Source organism: Eublepharis macularius, chromosome 9, assembly GCF_028583425.1.
Source record: "Eublepharis macularius isolate TG4126 chromosome 9, MPM_Emac_v1.0, whole genome shotgun sequence".
Classification (NCBI taxonomy): Eukaryota; Metazoa; Chordata; class Lepidosauria; order Squamata; family Eublepharidae; genus Eublepharis; species Eublepharis macularius.
This window is the reverse complement of record NC_072798.1, coordinates 74,135,080-74,150,749: the sequence shown is the minus strand read 5'-3', so window position 1 is coordinate 74,150,749 and position 15,670 is coordinate 74,135,080. Positions and strand designations below refer to the sequence as shown.

The 15,670-nt window shown below is 41.8% G+C and overlaps 1 protein-coding gene across 2 annotated transcripts in view; it reads left to right on the top strand.

The window, feature by feature from the left end:
• Positions 1-15,670, top strand: part of IMMP2L (inner mitochondrial membrane peptidase subunit 2) — a 665,729-nt gene that overhangs the window by 532,732 nt on the left and 117,327 nt on the right. For both annotated transcript variants that reach the window (XM_054989415.1, XM_054989414.1), the window contains exon 5: positions 731-833. In XM_054989415.1, the coding sequence (XP_054845390.1) occupies positions 731-833 (103 nt within the window). The remainder of the gene's footprint in view (positions 1-730; positions 834-15,670) is intronic.

Genomic DNA, 15,670 nt, shown 5'->3' with positions numbered 1-15,670 from the left:
TGTTATATCCTGAGCTGAGAATTACCTAACTGCGCCACTGAATGGAATGTTATCAGATATCATGCTGGGGCTTTGGTTCAGCGCAGGCTTGCCTTAAGATGTGACCTCTTGCTCAACTGGTTCTCCCCAGAGGTATCTTACTTTTTCTTTAACAATGGGCTGAGATTGTAGCTAAGAGCTGCTGAACTCTAAACATAAATGAAACATTGGGGCACAGCTTTTAGGTTGCTTTGGATAGCAAGTTATCTACAAAAAAAAACTGCATTCATATCACATTTAAATGTATGAAAAATCTGAAAGAGAGCAGCAGATTGTGTGCTGGTGTTAGTCCAGGGAAAAAATGAGGATGCTTTGGATTATCGTTAGTATTATTTAGATTCTTACTAATTTATTTATTTATTTTATTCGATTTATATCCCGTCCTCCCTGCATCAGCAGGCTCAGGGCAGATTACAACCAAGTTTAAAATCATATTTCACAGTATATACAATTAAAAACCATAAAACATCTTAAATACACAGATTAAAATACATATGTGTGTGTGTGTGTGTATAACACAGTGGCACATAATCTAAACGACCACCTTTTTAGCCATCTCCGAAGCATTTTGGCAGGGAAATATGAGAGATGGAGGTATTGATGGTGGATGATGATGAAATGTGATTAGGATTTGTTTTGTATTCAGAATCTATATTTATGTACCTAATGTGAGATTTCCTTTTGTCTTTAGAACCATCAGCTACAAAAAGAGGTATGTAAAAGTGCCAGATGGTCATATATGGGTTGAAGGCGATCATCATGGGCACAGCTTTGACAGCAATGCTTTTGGTCCGGTAAGTTGCATGCATTTAATACAGTATCATAAATACAATATCATGAATACAGATATTTAAGTGTCGGTGACCGTTTTTTTACTTCTGGCAATAACCTCTCTGGTTAACCATTTACTTTTATAGTTTCTTATCTTAACTGTGATATATAACACAGGAGGTTTTAAAATATGTCGCATATAAATCATATTTTGAATAAAATTATTTTGAAGACCACAGACAATTTTTTTCCTATAAAAATAGAAAGACAGGAAGAGGCCCCTTTCCCATCATAGCGTTGGATTTATCGGTCAGCTATTTACCTGCTCGCTTTGCTTTGTTGTATCTCTCTAACCTCTATGGGACAAACACTTTCTCCTTCACTGGCATGTTTGGGGGGGGGGGCTGCTGCTTCCTTTGTGCAATATTTGATACTTAACCCTGAAACAGTATGAACTTCCTATCATTTTGTAATAATTGTTATTTTAGGAACATGCTAATTATGATTACTATTACTACAGTTTGGCATTTATTGAGAATTGGTGGACTAGGGGCAGCCACGCAGGATTTCAGAGCTTCCAGGGGTTTTATACTGGAAATTAGATGTATGCAAGAGAGGTCAGGGACTGGCAGTGAACTTTACTCTATGTCATTGCAGAAATGCAAACTGGAGAGCAAATTTTCTTCACCAGGAACACTCTAATTTATAGATCAAGTTTTGAAATTGTATGGTCCAGTTCTTCATACAGATCTTCTTTTATGTTGTAATACCTTTTTCATTTTGTAAGAAAAGCAAAATGAAAGGACAGCATTATGGTAAAAAGGAACCCAGTGTCCTACTTTTGTTATAACAAAGGTTGCCCAAGAGAGGAGTCTAAATGTTCTCTATGTCAAAACTCTAATTTTGGTGTACCAATGCATTTCCCACTGAAAGAATAGCCATTGAAAATTTTATCTTTTGAAGATGGGATTACATTTTAAGCTCATCACCTACTGACCTCGACACTATGCCTTCAATTTCACCAAAGAGCTTACATAATGTAGATAACGTCAGACATAGTTATTTTTTGTAGATGAATGTAATGAGCTTTATGGGACGTAAATTGAAATCTTGGGGGGAAAACAGAAAGAGAACAGATCTGGGGAATAAACCTTTTTTTAAAAAATGTATAATTGCAACATAACCTTTGGAGATTATATGTTAGGACAATAAGACAAGTGTAGCTAAGTGATGTTAATTTTGGGGATAGAAGTACCACTATACTTAAAATTCATTCAGCTAGCAAGTTGCTTGAGACGTGCATGCATACACACACACACACACACACACACATATATATAATAGGTTTCTATCTATTACAAAAATGTTTTCTTGCATTAGGCTCAATGGGTGTATCCATGTTACACAGTTTTGGGGTGTACCAAAGATCCTGTCAAATGAGATGTGTACTAGGACTTTTGTGTTTGGCCCATCCAATGATTTTTGAAAACTTAATTCTAAGATACTTAAGTGCCTGATTCGGATTGGGATCATGCCACTTAGGGAAAGAAGGCTTCAATATCAACCCTTTTACAATTGTCCCAGACTGAAATGGGTCTGGGGAACTGTGATTTGCAGTAGTGTTGAAACTTACATGTAGCCCCTTCAGTACACTTGTTTCTTCAGTGGGGAAAAGAGCAGTTTGCTGGGCCTTTTTCTGTTTAGAAGAACAGTCTGGGAAAGGCTTAAAAGCATGTACTGCAGCCCTGATCTGAATTTGGTCCCTATGTGTCTGAGAATTAACTTTCAAAAATCTGTGGAAGCTCCAATCACAGAATTTCTGATCTGACAGGACCTAGCCTTAGTGATACTGAGAATTTCTCAGTAAACCTCTTCAGCCAACAAACTAACTTTGTTCAACAGTTGTGAGCTGATCAGGGATATATTTGGATTGCATTGAGCAATTTGAACAGCTGCTGAACAAATTTATTGATAAGGGGATCATCTGGTAGTCAAGTTCTGATGCTACCCAGTCAGTAGAAATCTAAATGATGAAGTTGCAGAAGAAGAGGAGCAAGAGCTCCTTTTTCTTCCCTCCCCTCCAAGCTGGATGGGACACAAGCAATGCTTCTGACCTCCCTATTGCTAAATGCAGAGGAGAAAGAGCTCATTTCTCTCCCTTTCTCTGCTGCTCAAGCCAAGAACTAAGGGTGAGGAGAAAAGAATGGAAATCAGCTGGGTTTCTGATCATGCCCCCATGCAGACTAAATTTGCTACATTCCTGCAGCAGAGTTGCCTGGATGGGGGATCAGAAGAACACGTCTTCCAGGTGATCATCTGGGGAGCTGGCTCACCAGCAGATCAAAAGCCAGCTTCCAGCTGATCCCTCATCAGCTGGGAATTGGCTTCTGATGGCTGCAAGGTGCCCGTTCCTGTGAATTTACATGAATAGGCTGCAAACAGCTGAACAGCCTGTTAATTAATTGGCTGCCTGATCACCACTAACAAATGGAAAGTGAGTGAGCCAAATTGGCAGGTGTTTGAGCTTCCCTTCCCAGCATGGACCGAGAAACAGTGTAACATGTGGTTAGGCCTAAATTCCCCCGTGGAAATTAACAAATGTACTTAAAACAAAATCTCCATTGTTTTATTGATTGGACTATTTTAACTTTGTTGCCTAAATTATTTTAAAGTAAAATGGAGATTAAGAGAACAATGTGGACAGAGAATAGCACCTATCAAGGGTGCTAAGAGGAAAGTGTTTGGGATTTGACAAATATGGGGGTGCTTTATTATTCTTTTTAAAAGGTGAATACATCTAACATTTTTATTGAAGATAGAAGGCAACAACAATGTAATAAAAATGTGGTGAATTAGGAACTTGGGTATCTGAACAATGTAACTGGGCAGCTGCAGTTACAGATGTTAATTACTTTGCAGCATGTTGGATTCAATTAAACAGCCTTATTGTACTTTATTATTTAAAGAGCAGCTTTGTGCAATGCAAAGCAGTAAATGTACTGTAATGCTGTTACTTTGATATTGGCTGGTTTAATCTAAAATTTTGAAACAAGCCATAGTAGCTATTTATAATGACTAAAAGTTGGGGGGGGGGTTGTACTGAACAGCAGCCAATAACCATTAAAAGAATTCATGCCTCTTTTGCCATACCATTCTTTTTCTTATTCAAAGACAAAATTATACATAGGCTGATTTTACTTCAATTAACTGGACTAGGATGGTTTTCTCTTTTTAAATTAACCATGTTTGTTTTCAAGTTCTTATGAGACAAAAGTAATTTAATTGGAACATAATAGAAGTATAATAATACAGCAATTTGATGAGATCTTTATGAGTTCTTTTTGTACACTGCCATGGGCCATTCCAAGGAAGATGTTCTTACCATAGGTGTAACATTTATTTGGGGAAATCTGCTGGAGAGACACCTGTAAGTAAGCAAGGTTGTTTTCTCACCAAGCGTCACAAGCAAGTCCTTGTTTTACAGGGGCCCACATTGGGACTCAAAGCATCCAGATTGTAGAGCAACATCTATCCTTTTGCTTTGTATCTTGCTTTTTATATGCACTAACGGCGTATCAGCCTGAATACCCCAGTTTAGTCCAAGCTCTTCAGAACTTAGAAGCTGAGCAGGATCAGCAATAGTTAGTCTTGGATGGGAAATAACCAAGGAAGGCTGGAGTTGCTACATGGAGGAAGACAGTGGCAAATGATCTCTGTTTGTCTCTTACTTGGAACATCCTGTGAATGGGATTGACATGATGAGTCAGTTGCAACTCAACGGCATGTTCTTCTTATATTTCTTTCTCTCAGACTAGCTGAAGTCAAGAACAGCCTTAAAGAAACAATGGACTCCCTAAACTGTGGCCGTTTTCCCAAGTCTTACTGGCCACGGAAAATTGCACAAAGATCCCAGAACGATGGCATCTTCTTGGCGTGATTTTCTGTCATTTCTGATGGCATCGAGCTATGAACCAGAGTCATGGTGGGAGATCACACCACGCCAGGAAGACGCTGTCATTCTGGGAGTTTCGAACAATTTTCCACAGCCGGTAAGACGTGTGAAAACAGCCACTGTCTACCTTTGAAATACATACTGAAGATACAGTTGATAATGATCCTTAAAATTATAAATTTTGATCCGATTACTTTATAAGTTCTCAGTGACATTGGCAGAATATGTAATATTTTGATGGGTTTACTGATTTTTCTTCTCTGAACTTTCTCTTCCAAAGCCTTAATTAAACTAAATTAGGTGCCAGTATTAATGACGTTGGCTAGTTCCTTCTCTTAGTCCGGTGAGAACCCAGCAAGGAATGGAAGGCAGGTCTTTCTTCAAGACTTTATTTCCTGATAAAGCATCAGGATACAAATTTAAAAGTGAACCAAAAGCATTCTACATGTTCTCAAAAACAGTGTTCTTCCATTTTCTTTTCTCCATCTGTTTGCTAAAAGCAGATTTCTAGGCCAAGCCCTAGTGAGGTTTTGTCACAAAATTGGTTGAAAGGAACAGGAAAGGAGAACTTATCTATAGCTATGAGAGGGGAGAGTGGAGGAAGAATTGTGGAAAGAAACTTGACTTTTGGAGGGGGAAATGAGTGTGTTTTAGAGGGAAACAGTATGTATCTGTTCCCTGCTTGTTTACTGGTAGGAATCACGGCTTAATTTCTAATGAGAGAGGTGTTTCTAATCTGCACTCTCTATAAACATTGCTGCTTAATTCTAAGTATGTTAAAGGAGAGAAGAATGTGGCGGTTCATTAGTGAGAAAATCCCTCTCTGCACCCTTGGAGGTACTTTCCTTATTGTTCTTTGGATTTCTCTTAAGAATTTTCAGCCATGGAAATGCTGGCTGGTGTGGGTGTAGTCTTTAACTGCTGCAAATCAGCTATAAATGGGAATACCCATCCTTCTAAATAGTATATATGCAGTATGGTGTATATTTATGTGCTTGTGGAAGAGGCTAGCTTTAAGGAAAGCCAATATTTTTAGCTCAGAGGAGAGCTGAGGTTGAGAAGATATTGACTTGCCACTACACTGGTTCTAGAGAACCTGTTTATACGAATGTTTCAGAGCTTTGAGCTGTTTATAACGGCTAACATTTGTGAACTCCTCTGATCTGTGATACCAATCAGTGTTATTTAATGCAATTGTGCAGGTTGGTATGAAATAGAGGGTGAGTCAATGATGCTGACTCTCAGTGCTTCAAGGTAACAAAACCTGAGGTTGTTCATTTTAAATAAATGATCTTGTTTGGCTCCAAAGATTTCCTGTCTTGCTAGTTGGCCTTGATTCATAATCAATTTGAGTCATTTTTTGTCTTAGAGCACACTTAGCTGCTGCTGAGCGGCGCAGAGGGCAATCTAATCTCCCCTCTGTCTGGAGATCAGGGTCGGGGGCACCAGCCATGTGACCATTTTCAAGAGGTTCCGGAACTCCGTTCCACCGTGTTCCCGTTGAAAAAAAACCCTGGATATAGATATAGTATAGTTTCATACTATAGATCAATCTCTTCTGTCACTGCGACTGCATATGTCTATATTCTCACAGGTCCTGGTCTAAAAGGTCTTTATGAAGCTTTATTTTCAGAAATCCCACAGACAACAGTTGCATGTTTGTGTTTACTATTTTATTGTGGGAAGGGTTTCAAGTTACCAGTGTAGTCTACGACCTATTTAAATGAATGTGCCAACACTGAGACTATATTTCTTTTCAAGTCAGTTAAAGTAAACTGAAGTGGTTTATAGCTTGCAGTATAAATAAGGTAAAATAGCAAAGCAATGAAGCTACTTTGAACAGGTGTTTATATCCGAGATTTTGTCATTAATGACTTTTGTTTTTCTGATGCAGTTTTAATAACATATTATATTATGGCTTCTATATTATGGCTTGTTTCCAAAACAAGCATTAATATAGAAGGATGTTCCTGTATTTAGTTTAGTATAAATTGGGAGTATTTGGATCCTACTTTTCCACTCCAAGGATTTTTCATGGATCTTGTACGTAGAAACTGATATATGACGTCCTAGGTCATGGTTTTATAGATTACACATTCATCATACTTTCATTTCCACCTTTACACTCAATTTTGGATTACAATCTGAGTTAGAAAATTACTTCACTAAATTTTCACTCAAGCAGCTGAGGCAGTCAGACTGCCCCCAAAATATGCTGATTAAAGTGTTATGAGTTCTACAGATAGCTATGTTACCTGAGCTGAATTTGGCAATGTAAATAATAGGTAGTGCTGGGCATGGCATTCAAGAAATGCCAACGGACTATAATAAGCTTGCTCACAAAATACTTTGCCTGCTGTTATATACTAGGGTATCTTGCAGTACTTTGAACCCTCTCTCTGAGAATGACTTATAAATTGTCCAGTCTAGTTTAATTCCAGCGGGATAGCCATGTTAGTCTGTTGATACAAAACAAAACAGAGATCCAGTGGTACCATAAAGTCGTATTCCAGTATGAGCTTTTATGAGTCAGAGGTCACACAGTAAGGTACTTAATAAACTATTTAAGGAAGAGGCAGTCTGAAGCATGAGAGGATTGATTGTCATCAATATAATACAACATGTTAAGAACAGTCTATAAAAATTCTTTTAAAAAGCCATTTTTGCTTATTAGAAATTATAATGATTGAAGAAAATCAAGTCTTGGTTTAAGCTAGGAAGACAGATGGTGTTTAATATAATGCAAATAGTTTAGTGTAAGGCTACAAAATTCAGATTAGATTCTTAATGGGACAGGAGGGATAAAAGACCGCCCCCCCAAGTAATAAAGTTGCGTAACAACAGGGGAAATGCACATATGAACTTCAAATGAGTATCTCATTTTTCCACACCCTATATATATTTTTTAATTTGTTTGCTTGTTTAAAGCAAATTGTGACAGAAAGAGGGAGGGAAGGTGCCTTTCCTGTTGGGGAAACTCCCAGAGACAGGGTTCCCTGTACATTACCTGGCAAATGCTACTACCATGCAGGTATCTCCTGTGAACATCTAGACTGACCAGCTAAGATTTCCTTTTTGCACAGCACTAGACCAATAAAGAAATAACAGGGTATAAACCCTGGAGAATATGTTATAAAAAACAATGCAGTGCCTGTGCAACTTGGCACCTAGGGAAATAATTAAGAGAAATATCCCAGAGGAATATCCCAAAGCTGGAAAATGTATTTATAAAAAGAAACATCAGTGATTGAATCCAGTGGCGCTTTAGAGACCAACAAGATTTTCATGGTATAAGAGAGTCAAAGCTCCCTTCTTCAGATACCAAAAATATTGAAGAAGGGAACTTTGACTCTTGGAAGCTTGTACCCTGAAAAGTTCATTGGCCACTGGACTCAAATCCTGCATTGGACTCAACGTGGCTGAAACGATGTATAAAAAGAAAGTAAATTATAAAAGGGGGAAAGGGTGGTTGGTTTCAAGAAGGGGTAGAAAAGGAGGACAAAACAAAATACAGGGAAAAGCTTCCAACAGGTGCTGCTGTGTCTGTTCAGTAAAGATGCTTACCTTCAATGGACTGAGGTGGCTGGCCATTGCCTCCCCAAACTGCATGGAAGCCCTGCATATTTTACTGAACTAGGAGGTGTAACAACAAAGGGAGGAGAGGCCATTCTGCAGCAAACTTTTCAGTCAAGTAAGGAACAAAATACATAAAACAGCAACAGCAACAAAGTAAATAAAACAGCATTTATGCCACTCCAGTCTGGCTTAGAGACTTACAGCTGAATTGGTCTCCTCCAGACTAAGGGAGGTACTCAGAAGGCAATACCTTCTTGGTCTCATGGAGGTGTATTGGTGCCCAGCGTCTGCCCCACCATCTGGGCTCCAATCCAAATGCATATCCCTGGGAGCGGTTGCCTTCTCTCCCATCCATCTAATGCTGATTTTTTTCTCTCTCTCGGAGGTAGCTATTTAAATCTCATAGCTTCCTGCCCATCACTTTTGTTGCTGCTCTAGCCTCCATATAGGGCCCTATCTCAGTGGTAAATATGATAGGCTTGCCAGGCATTTTCATAAGGTGAGGCACTTAACTTGGAGCCGTCCTTTTGAAATGGAGGTCCAGTTAGAGCAAGAATAAATTTCTCTATTCCTAGGATAATAGAAGTGTTTTTACCTGACTGCTAAACAAAGCCAGAGTCTCAGGGCTGATTTTAACATTTGGACAGGTTTGGGTGGGAGAGGATGGCCCTTTATGTATCTCTGTCACATTAAAGTTTTTAAGATAAGCCCAACACTTTTAATTGTACTTGGAAACAAATTGCCTGCCAACGCAATCCTTTCAGGATTGGCAAGATATGTTCTTATGCCAGGGTGTCAATTGGCAGCCTTGCTACAGAGCTACCTATTTGTCCCTTCAAGTGGTGGACAAAGCTGAGAGGGAAGTGGTGGAAAGTTGAGACTCTTGGACAAAATAGATACTCTTGAAACAGAGTTTCAATATATATCTATAGTGGGGAAATACTTCAGAAGCAGCGCCTCACACTACTTCCCAGGATGGATGGAAAGGAGATTTGCCAAGTCAGTCTGCAGTTGTTTGGCATGATGACTGAATGAGCATAGTTCAGTTATTAATCCATTAGGGACTGATCCATGTTCATTAGGGCTAGACTTTTACCTTGGCAATCCGAAATTATTCAGGGTGAATGAGCGTTATAGAAACTAGTCTTCCATAGCTCATTTGCCATCATTTCTAACATTTTGTTGTATAGATTATGAGGATAAATTGCCCAACATGGGAGAGCCACGGGAATAAAGGTTCATGAAAAGATATATAAGCTGATAATGAAGAGAACAGAAACCTGACTGAGCTAAAAGAAAAATTCTCTAGCTCTAATAAGGGGAAATATTCTAACTGAGAGGTCTTCAGAAGGTATGGTTGACCTTTCTAGCACACCTTTGACCTCTTTCTGAAAAAGTTTAAGGGGACCCAAGGGAGAAGTGAAAGAAAAGGATTTCTGATTTTTGTTGCTGCTTAGGTCTTACAGTCACAAAATCCAGCATTTTCTGAGAGGAAAAAATGTAAATCTTGATTATACTGTTGTCAGGAATAGTTTATCCAGCAGAGGTATGGTGAAGGGACATTGAAAGCACTCTGAAATATAACTCTTTATAATATTAATGACTTGTATTTAACATAAACAAGCAATACTCAGGAAAGGATACGTAATTTGATTTAAATTTTGAAGGGAGCTAGCTGGGTGCTCACAACGAATTGCAGACAGGAGTAATAATTGACTTAGAGCTAGAGGTGGGCACGATCCAAAAAAAATTACCGATCAAGCTGATTGGGGATAGGCGCTGGCAATGACCCCAAATCACTGATCCACATGGATCATCTCCCGTTTCCGATCCGTGGATCGGATCGGGGAGGCCAAAGCGGAGGGGCGCCCCGCTGTTCCCAGCTATGTGGGAAGGTGGGTGGTGGCAGCGACTGCCAGGTCCGGTGGGCACGGGGAGGGGACGTTCACACACACCCACACACACATCCACTTAGAGCAGAGGGGGGGGAGTTTTTAACCCGGCGACGAGCCACCTCCCCTCAGGGAGGGGACGTTTACACGCACGCACGCACACACACACACACACACACACTTAGAGCAGAGGGGGGGAAAGTTTTTAACCCGTCCCTGCCTCTCCAAATAGAGAGAGAGAGAGAGACACCCCGTCTACATGTTTCAGCCAGCTTTTTTAAAAAAGCAGGGACAGAATCCTCCATTCCTCCCCACCCTATTTTAAAAGCAAGCAAGCAGCCAGTCTTCCAGAAGCATATTTTAAACACACACACACAGCCATGAATGACGTTTTCCTACAAAATACAGTGTTTTAAAAGCAGGTTAAAAACAGAGAGTGACAGACAGAAAAACAGCCATTCCTCCTACAAAGCCCTGTTTTTTTAAAAAGCAAAAACATTTGGAGTGCCCATGGCTACAGAACACCCCGTTCCCCCTCCCTCCCCTGGGTCTCTTCTCCCAACTGGTGAGTGCGTTGCTGCTCCGTGGTTGGAAGGAAGCCCTGCTAATCAAGGAAAGCTGGGCTTCCATTTGGGTTTCCAGGGTGACAGAAGGAGGGCAAACACAGCTCAGGCATTCCCCTGGCTCCGTTGCCCCGGGAATAGATTACTGGCGCCTGATAGTCTGCATCCCTGATCAGATCCCAATGGCCCGAATCAAGCCCCAATGAAGCCCCCCTCCAAAATGCTGGATCGGTCGCCGTGGACAGCACCGATCCGCCGGGTCCCGATTGCACGAACGCCATTATTTTGGGTATTTTTCTATCGTAATGCCGATTGTGCCCATCTGTACTTAGAGCTACTTTCGTTAGTTAAAAAAGAGGTGCTCATCTGTCCACTACTTTAACAAAACTATCCCCAGGGAAGAATAATGTGGCCAATTATCACCCAGTCTCTAATTTGCCCTTCCTGGGCAAGATGATAGATAGCAGTTACAGAACAACGCCAGGTCTTCTTGAGTTCTTCATCTACCTTAGATCTTTTCAATCTGATTTCAGCCAGAGTATGGGATAGCGATGACCCAGGCCAAATCCACATTACTTCTTTTTTTCCGCGTTTTCCCCGCATTCTCCCCGCAATCTTGAGTGCCGGTCACATTACCTCATTAAACAGACGCATTTCATTCGCATTTCTCCCGAATATGTGGTCACAGTTTTTCAACGGGAGTTTCACGGTGGCCGTGAACAGTCCAATGCGCAATTTACGCGGTTTTTTTAAAAACCACCCCCCCTTCCTGTCTCTCCGGCCGTTCCGAGAGTTCCTATTGGCTGATTCAACTTGCAAGTGCTCCGTAGTCTGCAAAAGACTGTTTTTGACTTCATAGCATTGGATTTATTGATTATGCTGTTTCTGAATCAAATCTGGTAGTTTGAAAAATCATTTTGGGGTGAATCCATCATCAGAACGGACTCGCAAAACTTCCTTTTTAACTGTTTTTTATTTTTTTATTTTATATTACTGTAATATCGAAATTACAGTGAATCAATCATTCAAAATAAAGAAAACAGTCGCTGCCGAGGGCCGCCCCAGCGGCGGGGCTGGAGGCGCTGGGAAGCCGGCGGGCTCATCGCTCGCCTCCTCTCCCGCCGGGGTCAAGAAGGTGCCCGGCAGACCGAGTCGAAGCCCGGGCGCAGCTGGAGGCTCCCAGCTCAGAGCGGAGAAGGGACTGGCCGAGGCATCCCCGGCTGAGCCGAACGGCAGGGCTTGCGGGGGCTGCCGGGACAGCAAAGGTGGCTTGGCCCGTGGGCTGGCACATCTGCGGAGGGGGGCTGAAGACGAACAGGGATTTTAAAAACTGCTGCCGAGAGAAGCGGTGGCGGCGGGCCGGGGATGCCGGCCGAGGAGACAGCCGCGTCCCTCCAAGCCTCTCTCTGCAGTGAGCCAGTGCTGCGCTGCTGGGGGGCGAGGATGCGCTGCGCTGCGAGGTGCCCTCTCCACTGTGGGCACTCCGGCTCAGGCGCTCGCCACGCAGAGGCCCAGCTCACGGGGCGCCTGCCCCTGCGAGGTCGCCCATCAGCGCGGCGGTCCGCGGGAGGGGAGGGGGCGCAGCCTTCCCCCCTTGGGGTAAACGGCCCTCTGGCCACCAAGCCGGCTTGACCCCGCAGGCGCTGCCGCTCCAGTCTTGGAGAGGGGGGAAGGGGGAGCGGACGGCTGGGTGGCGTCTCGGCACGCTCCACTCGCACAGACATGCAACCCGCACCTTTCAAACCAGCCTTTCAAACTGCACCTTTCAAACCACCTTTCAAACCAGCCTCTTCATCCAAAGTGACTGACCGGCCTGAACCCGCCCAAAGCTTGGCTTTGTGAAACTTCAGTAAAATTCGAGCACTGAACTGTCCTGCATAGGAAATGCCCACGAAAGCTTCCCGCATGCTTCAAAATGTCCAAAAAAGAAACGGAAGAGCCATCAGTGCTGTCAGTGGGGGAAAGAGAGGCATCATTATCTTCAATGATGTTTCTTTATAACACAAGATCGAAATAACGGAAAAGTGAGCTCAAAAAATTTTTTAAAAAATGGGCGGGGAAAAAAGGTCCCGCCCAAAAAAGCAGTTTTCGAGCGGCCGTGTGACCGGAGGGACGCGCGAGAAAGGCGAATTGGAAGCAGGGATGTGAACGAAGAGAAAAAAATCACGGATTGGAGGCAAACGGAAGATATCCGATAAACATGCGGGTAATGGGTGAATGTGGATTCGACCCCAATGTCTTTAGAGAATGATTATTTAAATGCAGACAAGGGCCACGCCTATTTCTTTATTCATTTTATTGGATTTATCAGTAGCCTTTGATAGTGTCAATCATGCCATCCTTTTGAAGCATTTAGAGAGAGAAGTAGAGATTAGGGAACATGCTTTGGATGGGTTTAAATCATTTGTTATGGGCAGGACCGGTTGCTGTCAGAGACCAGTGTGGGATTGTCCTGAGGGGTTCCACAAGGCACAGTCCTGTCCCTAATGAGAGCCAGTTTGGTGTAGTGGTTAAGAGAGGCAGGACTCTAATCTGGGAGAACTGGGTCTGATTTCCCCTCCACTTGAAACCAGCCGGGTGACCTTGGGTCAGTCACAGCTCTCCCAGAGCTCTCTCAGCCCCACCCACTTCACAAGGTGATTGTTGTGGGGCTAATAATAACATACTTTGTAAAATGCGCATATTGTTCTTGGATAGCAGGTAGATTAAATTCTTCTAGTATGTATTGCCTGGTAAGAGTGTCTTTTTTACCAGTGAAGGAAAGAGCCAATAATGGAATGCACAGGAAGGTAATTCAAATGAAGCACCAGTAACTGATAGATTCTCAGCCTGGTGGGCAGAGGTAGTCGTTCAGTCATCACCTAGAAATTATTTTACAGGAAAAGAAGATCCTCCTTGAAAACTTTTACACTTTTAAAATGAACCTACAATTAAACAGCAAAGAGGTCATGGTAGCCAGAGAGATGAAGTGCATGGGAATGAGCACATAAAGCACCCCATGTGCATGCTTTGTGTGCATGCACCCTCTTACTCCTGCAATGCCAGCTAATGACAATTTCCAGTGTGAAGCAGAAGCACTGGGTTGTGCCAGGGGCCTGTTCTCTAACAGCCAGCCCCTGTTGTGACTTGTCGCTTCTGTGTCATGCCAGAAATTACGACATTGGCTGGTAATGTGGGAATGCGCACACTAATTTCAGCCCCGAGCCTCTTGATTCCCTGCATTCTCTCTTCCCTGCTGGCCAGATGAGGGCGAGGGGGGCTGGGGGATCCCCTGCCCCTAACTGGGAACTGACTACCCTGTCCACAGGACACTAAGCTAGTCCTGAAAAGGATGGGTTTTGAGCAGGAAAAATGATAAAGCAGGTGCAGGAGATGACTCTGCAGTATGCAGTACCTGGTTGAGCTGTCAGAAAAGATAGCTGTTGGTCTGAAAACCTTCAGAGCTTAGCTGAGCCTAATGTATAGTGAAGGTCTTAACCCTTTATGTGAAACTCCAAAGAATGTAAAGGGACACTGTGCTCTGACACCATCAGGGGGGCACAGATTGTGATCTTTGGAGATCAACAAGCAGTCTTGCCTAGGGGTGGGATAATTCAGAGTTTTCATTGAAGAATTTGAGCTTCAACTCCCAATCTCAGAGCCTGTTAAGCAGCTCTCCTTGGAGAGGTCCTTAGATGTTTCCTCTTCTATAGTCCTGAAGAGTCTGGATTGATAGATCTCTTGGGATAGATGATCTTTGTTCATTATCAAAGGACTCACCTTGTAGTGCCTACAGAATCTACTCTTTGCTTTAATGCAAATCAGTTGTTAAATAAAGAATGGTTTGATATATAGCTTTCTGTGTCTTGAGGCTTAAAACTCTTTAATCCCACCAACCAAATAAATATATATGGACATCACTTAATCACTTTTTAGCTTCATTTGAGTAGGAGTTAATCATAGAGGACTATTTCTAATAATAGTCTTTTTTTCCATTGCAGCCATTACAGAAAAACCAGTAATGTTTCATTTACAATGTCCTTGAGCCTAGGTTATAGCTTCCACTCATTTTCTGCTTTGGGGTCAGGAAACAGCTTTAACATTCTGCCAGTTAACTCAAACAGTGTTCTCTGATTTGATAATCAATCCATTGTGATGAATTGTCTTCAATCTGACTTCCTCTTCAGTGAAAAGAAATGTCAGCAAGCATGCTATCAATACTAATGCAGTTGGCACTTCCAGTCCTTGAGCAAGTAGCAGGGACAGAATCCTTAGGGTTACAAAAGCTTGTGAGGGTCATGTTAGGTTATGTCACAGTTTCTAAAATGTGCTGCTTATGTCATCAGGTGGGAAGCCAAATATTATTAAAGTCTGCGGTGGCAGAACAGATTGTGTCAACAGCATAAGCACTGGTATTGAAAGAATGAAGGTTTTTTTTTAAAATTCTGTGTATGAATACCAGTTAATTCTATGTATAAATGCAAGGCTCAATGTTTGATTGCCAGAGGGAAAGATTTAAGATGCTTACAATACTTACCATGTTTATTCAAAAGAAAGGCAACTGTGAATGTAAGATGACAAGATGACTCTCCTAAAAAATGCAATACCCTTTTTTTTAAAAAAAAGGTGGACACAACTGTAACTTGTATGAGAATTTAAGATGACACCCTCTTTATTTATTTATTTTTTGAGGCACTGGAGTATATACTATATTCAATGTGTTTTATAATGGTGCGTTAGTAATGCTGTTTTGTCTTTTGGGGTGATTTCTGACAATATCAAAAACAGACCTTGGGTTGTTTTTGACAAGAAAAAGCCAGAAAGTAATCTGGTTAATGCACTTTCTCCATGTCTATGACTGAAAATTCAAGGCTTCCTGGTTGTGTCTGCAATTTGTC